The sequence below is a fragment of the Pteropus alecto genome, unplaced genomic scaffold (assembly GCF_000325575.1).
Source record: "Pteropus alecto unplaced genomic scaffold, ASM32557v1 scaffold40, whole genome shotgun sequence".
Taxonomy (NCBI): domain Eukaryota; kingdom Metazoa; phylum Chordata; class Mammalia; order Chiroptera; family Pteropodidae; genus Pteropus; species Pteropus alecto.
In genome coordinates, this window is record NW_006431919.1 from 10,060,867 (window position 1) to 10,076,237 (window position 15,371).

Here is a 15,371-nt window from a genome sequence, read left to right on the forward strand (position 1 = left end):
TTTTCTTTTGCTGTTAATGTATTGCTTAGAGCCAAATTACATATTGATTTTAGGAAATGAGAGGAGAGGAGATCATGTTTTGCAACATTTTTTTTCATAATTTATGGGGCCTTCCACAAGCATATAGATGGGAGATAGATGCTGCTCTGTCAGGGCTTGTATTTGTGCCCTTCTTAAGTCTCTGACAAAGGCTTTCTGAACCTTGACTGACCTTCCCCAACCATGTTCTTCCAAAGCCACAAGGCACTTCTCCTGAATTCGCTGACTTGCTTGGGAGCCTGACAAAAATTTCTCCAGGCTCTGAAATCATGATTTAAACATATGGCTGTCAGACTAACTTAGGACAGTTCAATTCCTGAAATAGCTAGTTTTCCTAGAGGTATGGAGTCTCTCAAGGTCACCCAAAGAGTAACTGTAATATTTTAAGATGGTTTACAGAGCTAATAATGAAGGATAAGAACAGAACATCAGTCTAGTTAAGCTGCTTTTCAGACACTTTCTAAATTCTGGTTTTATTCCACTTTGATGGTATAGAAAAAATATAAATATACTTTTAACTCAAATCAGTCTATTAAAGGATTTAAAACAAAACAAAATGTTTTATATGATTTTCAACTTAATAATAGTTGGCATTTGTGTTTAATTTGAATTTCAAAGCATTGATATGATTCATTTGGTTTATCATGGAATGAACTTCCCTGCTAAAATACTTCTACACAAATAAATAAAAGAAAAAGCATAGTATAAAAATGGATCTCCACAAGAGTTTTCCCTGATCCTTTCTTTGTCAAGTAAAAGTTGCTTTTCAATGTCAGAATTTGCTGAAACCATAATAAATGGCTTGTCTTTCAATACTCCCTTCTGGAATTTCTGAACTGCTTCCTCCTGCAGCAATATCTACTCCAACTGCCAGAAAAGAGTACAACATAGTAAGAGCAGGTAATTTTCCTTAACCTCTTATTTATTAATTTTCATCCTATTTATTTTGTATTCCATTTAATCTGATTTCAACATTAAGCCATCCTATATTTTCACTAAACACATACTACCTTATTGGCAAAAGAGTTCAGCAGAAGTTGGATGGAGACATAATTTTTCTCCTCCTGTTGTGGGGTTATGGTTGAGTCTTGCAGTTGCTTCAGCCTTAAGCATTTTATGTCTTATGTTCTACCACCTGCTGAGTTGAATTTCTCTGAAATAATGAATTCACTTTCGTGCAAAGGCCAATGCTTTCTTGCTTTAGGCTATAACTATATGATGAAAAAAAACCAAATGGTCAATTTGGTATTTGATGAATTTTGGCTGAGTGAGTTGGTTCAACTGCGAGGCCTCAACTTGATTGGTTGCCATATACAAAAACTTAATTTCAAAATCTGAAAAGCTAATAAATGTTCTAGGAAAAGTTATACGTTTTCACAGACTGTTCATTGGAAAGATTATATTAATAATAACCACAGTTATCAACTGATGAAAATGTTTTAACGTATTAACTACTTTGCAAGTATATCTCATTAATATTTTATGTAAAATAAAATTATTAATTCTCTATTACAAATAGTGAAACTGAAGTTCAGGAGAGTTAGGTGGCCAAATAGTAACTGACAGAAAAAAAAAAGAATTTGAAGTAATTCTACTTTCTTAAATATGTTATTCTACTTCCCTATATTAAACATTTAAAAATTTTTAATTCACGAGAACTACATTTGATTGTGAAAATATTTATAATCAGAAATATTTTCAGCAGGCTCTCATGACAGTTCTTTCTCCAGGATATAATTTACCATCTTTGCCTTATAATCACAAATTTATCGAAGCCACAAAAATCTATGCTTGGGTTCAAATCCAGACTCTTGATTTATAAGGTATGTGTCTCTAGGAAAATGTTATTCTATTTGAACCTAGTCTCTATCTGTAAACAGCATTATTGTGAGAATGCAACTGCAAGATTATGTGAAAATAAGAAGTATAATGTGTATTATAGCTATTAAATAGGAGATAATCTGTTTTATGGGAGGAAGAAGTGGTATTTTGAAGTTCATTCTCTCATCTCCTTAAATGAAATTTAAAAATGGTCTACTTAATGTTAGAATTCTAAGACTGAATGTGAGTAGTGACAAACAGTAAGCCCACTCAATTGCTTTCAAAATCACACTTTACATCTTTCAAAAGCAATTATGAGTTGTCATCTTCATAAGCAGTTGAAGTGTAGGACAAGTAGATACATCTTCATTTGTCATCTTGATTCTTTATGTGAAGTTGGCATTGGACTATATGGTGTTGTATCTTCTTACTCATCCAGAAATATGCTTTCTGGGCCAAATCTCAAGTTCTCATGGGGGAAAGTCTACATTCTGAAGATCTGTAAGGGCTTATAGTTTCATAAATAAAATTACTCAAAAGTTATTATCATTAATCTTTAAAACTCTTCAGCTCCAACTTACCCCTGCCTAAGCTTATATATGTAATTAAAATGGAAGTTGTGAAATTTTCTCTAATAAAAATCTTGGTGAATATTAATATAACCAAAAGTGGAAATGGATTAGGTTGTGATTCTTTAGTTGTAAATTATAGTTAAAAAAACCTAATTAGTTCTATTTTCTACATTTAACACAAAGACATCAGTTACATTTGAATATATTTATAAACAACCATAATAAAAAATGCATTCACATCCACAAACTCGTTTTCATTTCATTCCAGAAAATACAATTATTGTAAACATCAAGAATTGGGAGCCATTGAACAGATGGGGCATTAGTGTCTTAATTCTTGATCCTTGTTCTAGTAAATCCTTTCGTTTTATATCCTTTCCACAAATACTACAGCCATTCAGGGCAAGATGAATGATTTTTTAAATGCTGCTTTAATGTTTGTGTCACTTTTTGTGTTTCACAATCTCAAACAAATATGTAAACGCAGCTGCCCAACAGGATAATGAGGCCACATTAAAATCCTCAAATATTCTAAACGAGGCATATCCTAATCATGCCAGAAGGTTCTGCATAAACTAAATGCAATTTCTTTGTACGAATATGCCTTTATTTTTTTTATTATTTCTGATAAGTAATCTCTCTAATTCCTCAACTCAGATCTTTAATTTTTCATTCTGCATGCTATACACCTAATAATATAGATTGAGTATCTATTAATTATGTTCACCTTAACAAAGAAAACATGTAAATAAGGATTCTAATGATTTAAAGGAGTTCACACGGAAACTGTACACACACACACACACACACACACACACACACACACACACACGCATACACTTAAAGTCTGCTGAAGGAAACACATATAAATCCTGAATGCCTTAATTGAGCCACATAAATAGAGAATTTTTATGGCTTCCTCAGTCAATTCATATAGGATATAACATTTTAAAATACCTAATCTACATTAAAATGTGACATTTTAATAAATTATGTTTGCCTTCTTGCCTCCCTCCCGACTTATATTACAACTTTCAAGTTGCCAGTGATATCTATAGAGTCCAAAACCCTTCTCCAAAGTTTTGGAAATGATTGATACTTGATATTTGATATTTGAAAATAAATAATTTATTTTGACTGCCAGCATATTATCATCCCTTTTAAGTCTGAATAAATCTGCATTTCCTGCTTGGGTTGATAAGTTTGACAAATGTGAAAAGACTGAAAGAAAATTGGTGACTCTGGGTTACACATGAGTTGCTGATAACTGAAAACTGCCACAGAAGAACTGAATAGTGTTCTACTTATATAACTATTAAACACAGTCTGTCTCTCATATATATATTTTATTCCTGATAGATATTAGTTGAGTCCTTCCTAAATCTTATGGGAAAATGATGTAAAATGTACCTCTGGGGGAGTCTATCGCTGACTATAGTAGCTGTGGTTTGAACACATGTTGTGGTTACGTCTATCTTGGAGCATACTCTCTTCAAATCTTCCTGGTTTGGAATATATGTAAAATACTCTATGCCTAAGGCAGATGTAGAGAAAAGCATTATTTTTCTTGGAACACTTTAGAAATAAAAATATAGGCCTAGGATATGAGGTGATGTGGGAGCTAACTTGTTACAGTATCTTGTCTGACAACTAAGAATTTTACATTTCAGTTAAATCTTATGCAAAATATGGATAATATAATCAATATATGAGCTACATGAATATGCTGTAGAGAATGTGCTAAAATGATCAAAAAATAATGAATCCGTGTTGAGATAAAAGAGGAGGAAATTGGCATTTACAGGATACCTATTAGGTGTTATGCAAGACTATGTGATTCACATTTGTTTTCCCATATTATGCCAAAACCACCTAACAAGGTAACATTATCTCATTTCATTTAAAAACTTCAGAAACTGAGTTTCAGGAAAGTTCAGTAACATACCAAGGGTCACGTAGCTATTAGGTGTCAGTGACTTCATATATCCAAGTATGAGCATTCACTGCGCCATGCTAACCTGGGTTCTACTTCAACAAAGATCACAGGAAAAATGACATAATCTTTGTGCTCTGTCAGAGTGGCTGGGGCAAACAATCTCAAAGTCCCTTTAGAGTGCCAACAATTTATGACTCAAACATTTTGAGAAAATTTTGATTTTGTTTTACTATACTTACCACTAGGCTGAAATGTCAAACTAGCCTTCCAGCCCAGGAAAAAGAATTTGTTCAGGTAACTCAGAGGGCAAAGCTGCCTAGGCTAAGGTACAAAAAGGACTCTGTTACTTACATCACAGATCTTTCATCTTCCCAACTAAGCTATTATTTCAATACCAATTATAAAAAAAGGGCTAGCCTCTGGATGTGCTAGAATAATTCATTAATGAGACAGCCTATTATTTTATATAGGAAAATTAGAAAAGGAGGCTAATTTAGTGAGTGTAAATATTTCATATAGGAGTCCCAGTACATACATGCAAATATAGATGAAATCATGTTTAATCACCTGTATGTTTATTGTTACAAATGGATGACCATGTTTCACAGTATGTTAACATTAAAATATACTTTTATCGTATATATCTGAGCCATGCAAACACATTTAAAAAGGCCATTTTATTCTAGATTTCAGCCAAAGCTTATTTGATATTTTATCATTTTTACTTTTCTCTTCTTCTTCCTTACCTCGATTTATTTTGTAAATGATAAAAAAGCCACACTGAATTAATGAGAATACTCTTACTATTTTTTCTTCTCATTTGGTTCATATTTAGTTGGAGAAAGTAAAAACATTTCTGTTGAAAAGAATCAGTACTACTTCTTCAATTAGGTCAGGGCTTCCTGCCATTTAAAATTGACAGAAAAAGCAAAATGTACCAGACTGAAACACTAGAAATAGAGCTATTAGGCCTCCCTAGGATCCCTGGTCCTAGGTTTAACCTCAAATCCCTTCTTCCCAGAACTAGTGACTGAAGGGCCTTTGAGACTGGCCTTATACGATAGAAGGAAAACAGTAGAAACCTCTGAAATACTAAAGTAAGCCCGACACTATGTTGTAATTGGATGCACTAGATCATTAATGAACTCATCATAAGTAAATATTTTAAAAAAATATTCAGTGTAAGGTTTTATGTGATTGACATGCAGAGTAAGGAAATAAAGTAATATAGAAGTGTGGTTAAGAGAATAAACCTTGAAGTCAGAATATCTGGGTTTGCATTCTGTCATGAACACTCACTTAGCTGTGTGACCTTGGGCAAGTCTCTTGATCTCTATAATCCATAATTTTTTGAATAATTTGTACAACAGGGATATCGAGTCTATCTCTCAAAGACATATTCTGAAAATTAAACTGCATGATTTATGCAAACTGTTAGCACATTACTTGGCACCACATAAATAATTTAAAAATATTAAACATCATAGTGATTATTATTTCAAAACTTACTTCAATCACATGCATACACACGTAAAAAGAGATTTGTTCCGGGGGGTGGGGGGTGAATGCCCATAATTATCTATAAGACTCAATGTAACAAGACAATATAAGTAAATTATTTCTTTGCAATTAATTTCTTATATTTTATTCCCTGGTATTATGTGCATAAATTAATACTACATTAGATGGGAAATAATAAACACTCATAATTTATAGTTACAATTGCTGTTTTGGAATCAAATTATTAATCTTTTAAACACTGACAATTTATTTATTAAATTTATCTATTGAAAACATACATGTCTCAAAACAAATTCTATACACATCTTCTAGTAAAAACTACCTTGTGAGGACTGTATCTTAAATAGGAAATCATAGTATGGACAATTCCATTTCCTTATGTATGCTATAGTTTCAAGACAAACTCAATAGTTATTTACAAATACTTGTTTGTTTTAAAATATGTGAAAATGCCACACAATTGTATCTTGTTGGATAGTCACATGACACATTTAGTCTGCAGCAAGATGTGACTGGCATTGTTCTGAGAGATAATTTTTCAATGAAAAAATATCAGTGACTGTGCTTGAAAAAACATAATCAGTAGAGTGATTTGGTTGTACATCATTAGATACAGGATATAAAGTTATTCTCAATTTGTAGAAAAGAGTAAAAGGAGCTGTGATAATGTAGCCTAGAGAAAAAAAAAAGATTAAAATATCACATTTTTAGGACTATCAGCCTTTGTTGAATTGAAACAAAATGATGAAATTGCATTATTCTGTCAGTAAGAAAATGTTTTCTAATTGTCAACCCAGGGGTGCAAAACCATATTAAAGTGAGTTTTATTCTCAAAACTGATCAATAAATATGTGAATTAAGAGATGCATAAATGAATGAATGAATGAATGTTGGGTAATGTTACATAAGGAAGCTACGACGTTCCTTCAATGGCTATCTTTAAGAATACATTAACATTTGTTGAGCTTGAACAGCATAGGCAACTATTGTCCAGAAGCTGGGGTATCATAAGATGGTCTTCAAATCTTGCTTCAAGATTTATTTCTAAAATAATTTCCCAATAGCACCTCCCTTTGAAAACTCAGAAGATAACCAAGTTGAACTCTGAATGTGGTCTTCAGTTTTATATCCCTTATCATTTCCATCACCTGTCCTAACTTTTAATAATGTGAGCTAAATGCATTACAGCACTAGGCCAAAGAACACTTGTAGAATAAAAAAGCCCATCAGTGGTATGGACTGACCATTTAGGTTTTTTCTTCCCTTGGCCAAGCTCCACCCCTATCGGTAATGTCTCCTCTGCCAGAAGTCCTCTGGGGGAAAATGATCAGGGAGCTCATCAAAGTTCAGACTTTATTTCTCAGAAGCATTACTTGGAGGCACCCCATCTTTTCAGCTCCTCCTACCTAGACCGAGCGAAAGTGCTGAAGGGACAGCTCCCTGTGCTTCAGGTCATTTCAGGGAGGATCCCAGGGAAACAGAATCCATCTCCTTTCTGCTACAAACACCCATTCACAAAATCCAAGGAGAGAGCTACAGTCGTCCTCGATTCCTTGGAAATTTAGTTAGATTGATATTGAAACACACCCTCCTTCCCTAAGTAATAATTATTCGTGGGTAGAGAGACACCGGGGAGGGTAACAAAAGAGGGCAGAGAAAGAAGGAAAAAAAAAAAAAAAAGCAGAAGAGGGTTTGATATTGACTTTTTAAAAAAATTTTTGTTCATCTTCTCTCCTATCCTTCTCCCATTTTCCTAATCCCGAGAATGATGAAGTTCGAGGCAAAGGAATGATTCCGGAAATGGAGATGTGACTCTCAAACCTATAAATGATCTGGGCAATTTCTTTAAAGTTAAATACTCTTTATCCTAGGAACCCAGCACGATTCACATTTAAAGAGCCTGTGTTTTCTCCATCACGACATAAACAAACACTTGCCTCCAAAGGTTAAAAACCCGGTTCCGCGGAGCACGTTCTGGCCGTCCTCTAAGCTAGACTAAGGTGGGGTAGAAAGCGCTCACAACCTGTGAAACTGCGAAACTCTCCAAAACTGGGTGGCCAATTCCCTACTGGCCAGAACTCTCCTCTGTCAGTCCTCATCATTCGTGACTGCAAGACACGGGAACTCAGACATGTGTGTGGGAGTGCGTGTGAGGGAGGCAGGCGAGAGAGCGCACTCTCCACATGTGTAACCCTGCATTTCCCCTATTTCACAGCTTGCATTCATTCATATGCATGCAGAGGTTAAATATTTGATCAAAGATGGAATAGTTACACTGATCAGTCTTATTTTTAATGGGCACACCTTAAAATAGTGTGCTCATAAATTGAAAGTGTGAAAAAAATTCTGAGTGTAGGTCCTAGGTCTCTAACCTTTTCTATCCTTCCTTCCCCCATTCGTACTCATCTCAAAAAAGGGAAGCTTGCAGCAGATTGTAGAAGGATTTGAGTCTGCAGCTAGAGAGAAGGGGATTAGGGCCAGAGCGGTGCAAGTTAAATTGTGCTGCATATAAAAAATGGGCGGATTGGTCTCCAGATCCAGAGGCTGGTACCACCTTCCTTTCTAAAATAAAATCTCTCTGGCATGAAGTCACCGCCTATTTCACATCCGGTTTGCCCTGGGACGTATTACTACTGTCCTGGTAAAGAGAAATCTTTTGTTGTATAGCTGCAGATTGGATATTGGGAAGCAAATTTGGGTGTGAAATCTTCAGCAAAGGAGCACGCAGAGTCCATGATGGCACAGACCGAGTGAGTGAGAGGCAGAGCGAGGACGCCCCTCCGCTCCCGGCGCGCCCGGACTCGCGGACTCGCGGACTCGCGGACTCGCGCTGGCTCCGAGCTCTCCACGATTTTCTCTCGCAGACTTTTCCCGGGTCTTAAGCGATCCTGTGCCCAGAGGGGGCCGAAGGTAAGTGCGGCTTCGGACCGCAACATAGAGCTTTCGATGTGCCTTTTCCAAAAAAAAGAGAAAGAGGGACTAGGACAAGAGCCTGATCCCATAGCAGGTAGAAACAACGAATGTTTTTCTTTCAGGCTGAAAACCGCAGCGATATAGGAGCATTATTATTATTTTTTTTTCTTCTGCCTCTCCTTTCCTTTACCCCTTTCTTAGGCAGATTTGAATTTATTCCGCGGGGTGGGTGGTGACCTGTTGTTTTAGTCTTTCCCCCACCCCCAAGAGGGAGCTGGGATGAGGTGGGGAGGGGCGTTGGTGGGCATCGTCTAAAGTTAAGAACACTGGGACAGAAAAACCTGTCTCAATGGTCCATCCTAGGGAAGACACTCTCATTCTGGCTGCAAAAATGCCTTACTTTTCCTTTCCAGTGGACGCTGGAAATGCTGAAATGCTCTCTGGTGTAGGGGTCTCTCATATTTTGAAGATGAAAAACTCAATTTATCATTTGATATGGATGGCATGGGATATGGGCGTTTGGAGTGTGTGTGTTTGCTGGGGGGAGGTGGAAGGTGGAAAGGGGTAAGGAGGCAGCATAGCGTTTCTTTTAAACTATTATGTTTGTATTTGCAAGAAACTTTCTTACTCAACAACTCAAGTGCCATGATAGGTTTGTTTTTCTCTTTTTAAAATGTCAGAGGAGCACAAAAAGCTATAGTACCTTGCCTTGAGGTTTTGTTTTGTTCCATTTACCCCTTCACCAATTACCTTTTTAAAATAAAAACCAACAAATATTAACAGGATAAGAGAAGTTGTTTTTCCTTCATAGCAGATGTCAAAGATTAATAAAAGGATGAATTATAATTATGCAATTTAGATGCAATATTTAAACATAATATTTATTTAATATTTCTTGTCATATGCAACTCATCTATGTCAGAACCAGACACTAAACTAAGTAAAAACTATAAAGCTCATACTTCTGATCTCTAGATCTAGACCATTTCACTCTGAACACATTATGTTTCACTGCTTACATGCCTGTTTTAATGATTTTAACTGATATAAATGATCCCAGAGAATGTAGAAAGCATTTGTGCACATGTATTTAAAGGAATACCACATTAAACTATAGAGTTCCTAATGAAAAATATGCTTTAAGAGACTTGCTATCCATTAATCACTAAACCTACTGAGGAGTACAGATTCTGAGAAGTGCTAACAAATACCTTGAATATTTCTCAGATTATGACTGCAATGAATTATAGCACATTAAATAAAGTATTACCATATCTGCTCTTTAACCAGGCAGTGCACTGGTTTTTAAGAAATCGACTCCATAAATCGGTTATAATTTAAAAAATTCTCTAAGCTTTCTATACTCCTCCATTTCTCTAGCATCCCACTACCAAGTATAAATTCCACAATCAGATGGTGATTGATTACACATTACTGAAGAGGGAAAAAAGAGTCCCTTATTCATGCAAAGCAAAGCACTCCAGCTTCCATCTGTTTGAGATGAAACATTTTCTAGCAGCAACCTGGCAGAATTCAAGAGGGCTTAAAAGATATGTGTGGGCATGTTTGTGTGCATTGATGTGAGTGTGGTTATGTGTGTGTGAGAGAGATCAGCACATGGCTTGACTATAAAGTGTGTCCTTTAGCCTCAAAGAAGCATTAGTGAGCATAGTTAATAAGGCAATCACAGGCAGAAAATATAAGCACGACTTTGACATTCAACAGTGTGTTTCCTATGTTTTTTTTAAAGATAGGTACAGTTGCTTCTGAAACCAAGGTGCATCCAGAATGCAAAGATGAAGTCAGTCATCAAAGCATATTAACCTACTCCATCCCAGCCCCCAAACATGCTCTCTCTGTTACAGACACCAGCTTTAAAAATTTCAATGCACAGCTCAGTTGCGGGAACTCAAATCAGAAAGGTCAAATTTTTCAGATGATAAAAAGGAGAGTAATGCAAACTGTATTGGAAATATAAAGCCTAGAGGAAAAACAAAAACAACTCACAGTTTTTATGTTGAGTAATATTGTCACCTGAAAGCTTTTCAACTTGTATTCTTTTACAGGAGAAATTAAGACACTGGTATATTTCTGAATGGAGAAATGGAATGGAAAGTGGAGAATGGATGGTCCAGGTTCCCATTGCTTCCAATGAGGTGTCATATCCCAGTGAGGTCATTTCCTGACTTCAAAGCATTCATCTGAACTGCCTCAGTCAGCCCTAGTGGTTATAACCTGATGTTTCTTACAAGAGACATTGATCTCTACTTGTTCTACTTTTCAGCCGCACAAGCCGCGATGAAGAAAAGCCTCGGTCTCTCTGACTATCTTTGGGCCTGGACCCTCCTTCTGAGCACACTGACTGGAAGAAGGTGGGGATACTTTATTTTAAATCTGCATGAGAATTTCTGTAACTTTTCATTTATTCTTTCAGGGGGAAGAAAATTGTCCTTGGATGAGTTCATGACTAAGGGAATTCAAAAAACTTAACTGCAATAAAATTCCAGCTAAGAATAAAGAAGAGCAGCATGAGAAAATAATGATTTTATTTGTATCTTAGTTAGGATATACTTAACATACTTTTGTTGAGGAATGTATTAATTCAACATTTAAGTCTTAAATTTGAACTTTTCACTGTTCAGTTGTAACTGAACAAAACCTGCGGTTTCTTAATTCACAGAAGAGTTACCCCAATTAATGTCTGCATATTATGTGACTTGATTTTTTAACAAGGCCATTTTTAGCCAATTGTAAAACCATAGAATAACTTGCGACTATATGAAAGTGAAAAGTTTAATATCTGTAATGAGAGTCTTAAGTCTATAAATGCATTGTTTTAAAAACATTATATAAATAATGTGGGTAAAATATAGCAGAAATATTTAAGAATATTAGATAAAATTGAACTTCTTTATTTAAGTATAACTACTACAGAGACAAGTTATGGGAAAAATTTGAAAACATGCTTAACCGTATTCAAAATATTTGCTAATGATCCAATCAAGCATATAAATATATTATAGAAGCAACAATATAAATGACCAAATATTCCAGATTCTTATTTATCTGCTTTTATATTTTTTTGTGTAGTCTACTCCTGTGGTCCACAAGAAAGTCTTAGACATATTATAAATACCTAAGATTCTTCAAAATGTAATGGAAAGTGAACCTTTATGAGTTAAGGCAGAGAGATGGAATAGTATGGGAAGGTATGAATTTAGGAGGACTTTTTAAATTGAGATGTTGTCTATTTTTATTTTTTTGCTATTGTTTGTGGTAAATAATGACTATCAGATGAACAGGAAATGCTTTATTGCCAGATACTCTTAATCTAAGGGCTTAAATGTTCTTCACTGTTTTTGAAAAATTATATGAAGTGTTACTATTGTAATGACCTGTAGATGGAGTTAGTGCACAGTGTTTTATTATACAGTGGTTCATATGGAATCAAAACCAGGTACTGTAACTAACATTTCTCTTTAAATTATATATTTAGTTTAAGAAACATTACATTGGCATGAGTGTTTAACAGTAAATAATCTTTATCCTAGGGCTATTATCTGACAATTACAATTGGACATAGTAAATCAGAAGTAAAGATGAAGAATAACCTGATTAAAAAATCACATTAAAAAAAATTACCATTTCAAATGAGAGAGCAGAACTAATTTTCTGGGGTGGGGGTGGGGGAATGTTTCTTGTAGAATTTGTTTTCCAATGCAAACAATCGGTGAAAATAATATTTATAAGATAAAACCTGGGGGGGCAGAGGAAGCATTTCCTGAATTTGATATAAGCTGTAGAAACAAAGGGAATGCAGGTAAAGGTAATAGATAACTACATTCTAAAAACCATATTAACGATCTAATTGTACTCTGTCATGTCGCTGCACCTCATCTTCTCCCCATTCTTATTTTATTGCTTTTTTCCTTGAACTACTCCACCATGCCCTCCTCACAACTTAAGGTGTGCTAACATTTCTTTTCTATCTTCATCAAGATGACCTTCCAATATCCTTGAATGATGCATGCATGGCAGTTGGTTCTGCGAACAGTTTTTACAAATAATTGCATTCAGAAAACTGTTTTTGCTTTACTGTTATCATCTACTAATGAGACATCCTAGAAGACACAGAGCTCACTGAAAATGTTTTTAAAAACTAGTAAGATGTTTAATTTTTCCCAAGGAGAGTAAACCCTCAATCTGCATGGTATTGGTATTTAATTTAGGAGGATGAAAAATTGTTTAATAGAGACACATTTAATATATTTAATATTGTGGAAAGCTTTTAGTTGTAAGTTTATTAAATTAAAATTTATCAGAAAAAAATGCCCAATACATTTTGCTGATATAAAAGTAATTACCTAAATAATGATACTTTGATTATATTTCTTGCTCCTGTCAAATAGGTGAATCCTGTTTTCAAATGTTACTATTTTTCTTAAATTGAGCAGTAATATAAATACATAAGAGTAAAGCCAAAGCATACAAAATAGAAAGTATGAAAGTGATATTTTGTGGCAATTTCTTAGTTTATACTCTACATTCATTTTTTTTTACTCAAGGTCAGAGCTATCATTGAAATATATCAGTGAGTGTGATCCAACCTTAAATAGAAAACTCTTCTCTCACAGGATTTCGGAGGTGTCATCCTAATCATTACATAAAATATGATTCAAGGAACAGGGATAATAATGTGATTGATGTAAGAAATATACACTATTTAAACTGTAGTCACTATGTGGTTAAAACTCAAAGACTAGTAATGTTAAGACATAAAAAAACTATACCTTCAACTAGAAAGATTTAAGGAGAAACAATTACTCCAATATAGAAGAATGGAAATAAAGTTTTAGACTAAAATTTGAAGAGAATGGGGTTCTAGTTCAAGTTCTGCTTACAAATAGCTGTGTTTTCTTAAACAAAGCACTAATACTATACTAGAATTTAATAAGTCATGAATGAATAGTATTACACCATATCTTCTTCAAGGTACTTTTTTGACTTCCAAGGCCAGAAATGACAAAAATTCAATTAACTAGAGATTTGAATGGACAAATTATAAAATACAAAAATAGGTTCATAAACCTTAAAGTGAATGAAAACTGTATACTGATGTAAAAATTATTCTAAGAAACAAGTTTCACCTATTTTTCTCATCTTAATATACTGAAAAAATGTCAAAAAAAGCAAAAAACAGACAGATAAATAGTAGGTGAAATTTTAGGTTTATGCTACAAGTTAAAGCAAATGAAAATAAAACTTTTAATTATTTTGGTAGCCCATAAATACATACATTACTTTTTTATTTGGGAAGAAGTTTCCAAGATTTTTTTTCCAGCATGCATTAACATTCTTGTTTGACCAGGGGGAAAAAATGCATCATAGCATTGTGTACATGCTGAGAATTAAAATGTAAAGAGATAGAACTCATTTCTTGTAATTTTCCTTCCATAGTTAAAAATATTAGAATAAAGAGGTTGTCATTTATGAGAACAAGTATGAGAAAATGGAAGGAATTAAAATATGACTTTTTTTTTACTTTACTAAAGGAATTTTAAATTAAGATTCAATAGAAAGGAAGTTAGGAAAATCTGCGGACAGCTTTATCTGAAAAACAGGTTTTTAGTAGAAACGAATAATTTAGATATCACCTCCCTTTATGCTTTTTTCAGCTATGGACAACCCTCATTACAAGATGAACTTAAAGACAACACCACTGTCTTCACCAGGATTTTGGACCGACTCCTAGATGGTTATGACAATCGCCTGAGACCAGGATTGGGAGGTGGGTCACGTGGTTATTATTTTTTATTTTAGAGAACAATTTTAAACACTTCCCATTAAAGCCTGGATTTCCCTCTAAATGGTAAAGGAATAAGAATGGCAGAATGTAGTTTAATGACTAATTCTATTTTTAATAGATTGCTCAATGTTCATTCAATTTACTATGGTAGTTCCATGAACATATCCATATGTAGTAAAAGGCAAATACAAATTTTCTCATAATGACATGAAAGATATGTTGCTTTAATTTAACAGAAGGAAAATGGGGATTATATTCTCCTTCCCTTTCAGTCCAAAGACTGCATTTACTTCATTCAGCATTGCTATAGCTGCACTGAATTCAAGTAGAATATTTCTGAATCTATTGTTCTAAACATTTATTTTGGAATACGATTTACTAATCCACTATTTTTCATTAGATTACCACCACCTCTGGGTTAAAAGGTGAATGAGATAGATAGTTGTATTTTTTAACCATGCATTTGAACTTAACCCATTATTTTCTGTGGTAAAAATATACTGGTATAGTTAATAGGTTATACTAATAAATTTTAATTATAACCAATTATGATTATTATTTATACTAATAAATTTTTGCTTAGGAAGAAGATTACACAGAATATAATATTTATAACAATAAGAATAAAGTGTTGGACATTACAAACTTACTTGAATAACTCCTGAGTAAGATAATCAACCTATCTTATTTAGTTAAACAAAGACTAATGAAGCCAAAAAAATTATATTGATCTCAAGAGTAAAACAAGTGAAGCAAGGAAATA

The 15,371-nt window shown here is 34.1% G+C and overlaps 1 protein-coding gene across 3 annotated transcripts in view; it reads left to right on the plus strand.

Moving 5' to 3' along the window:
- The first annotated feature begins 8,299 nt into the window (after positions 1–8,299).
- GABRA1 (gamma-aminobutyric acid type A receptor alpha1 subunit) overlaps positions 8,300–15,371 on the plus strand; it is a 53,157-nt gene continuing 46,085 nt past the window's right edge. Inside the window, exons 1-3 of one of the 3 annotated variants that reach the window (XM_006906487.1) lie at positions 8,300–8,799; positions 11,087–11,174; positions 14,478–14,590. In XM_006906487.1, the coding sequence (XP_006906549.1) occupies positions 11,101–11,174; positions 14,478–14,590 (187 nt within the window). In that variant the 5' untranslated portion in view covers positions 8,300–8,799; positions 11,087–11,100. Of the gene's footprint in view, positions 8,800–8,868; positions 8,897–10,987; positions 11,175–14,477; positions 14,591–15,371 lie in introns of those variants that run through there. The other 2 variants (XM_006906488.1, XM_006906486.1) reach the window with 2 other exon arrangements.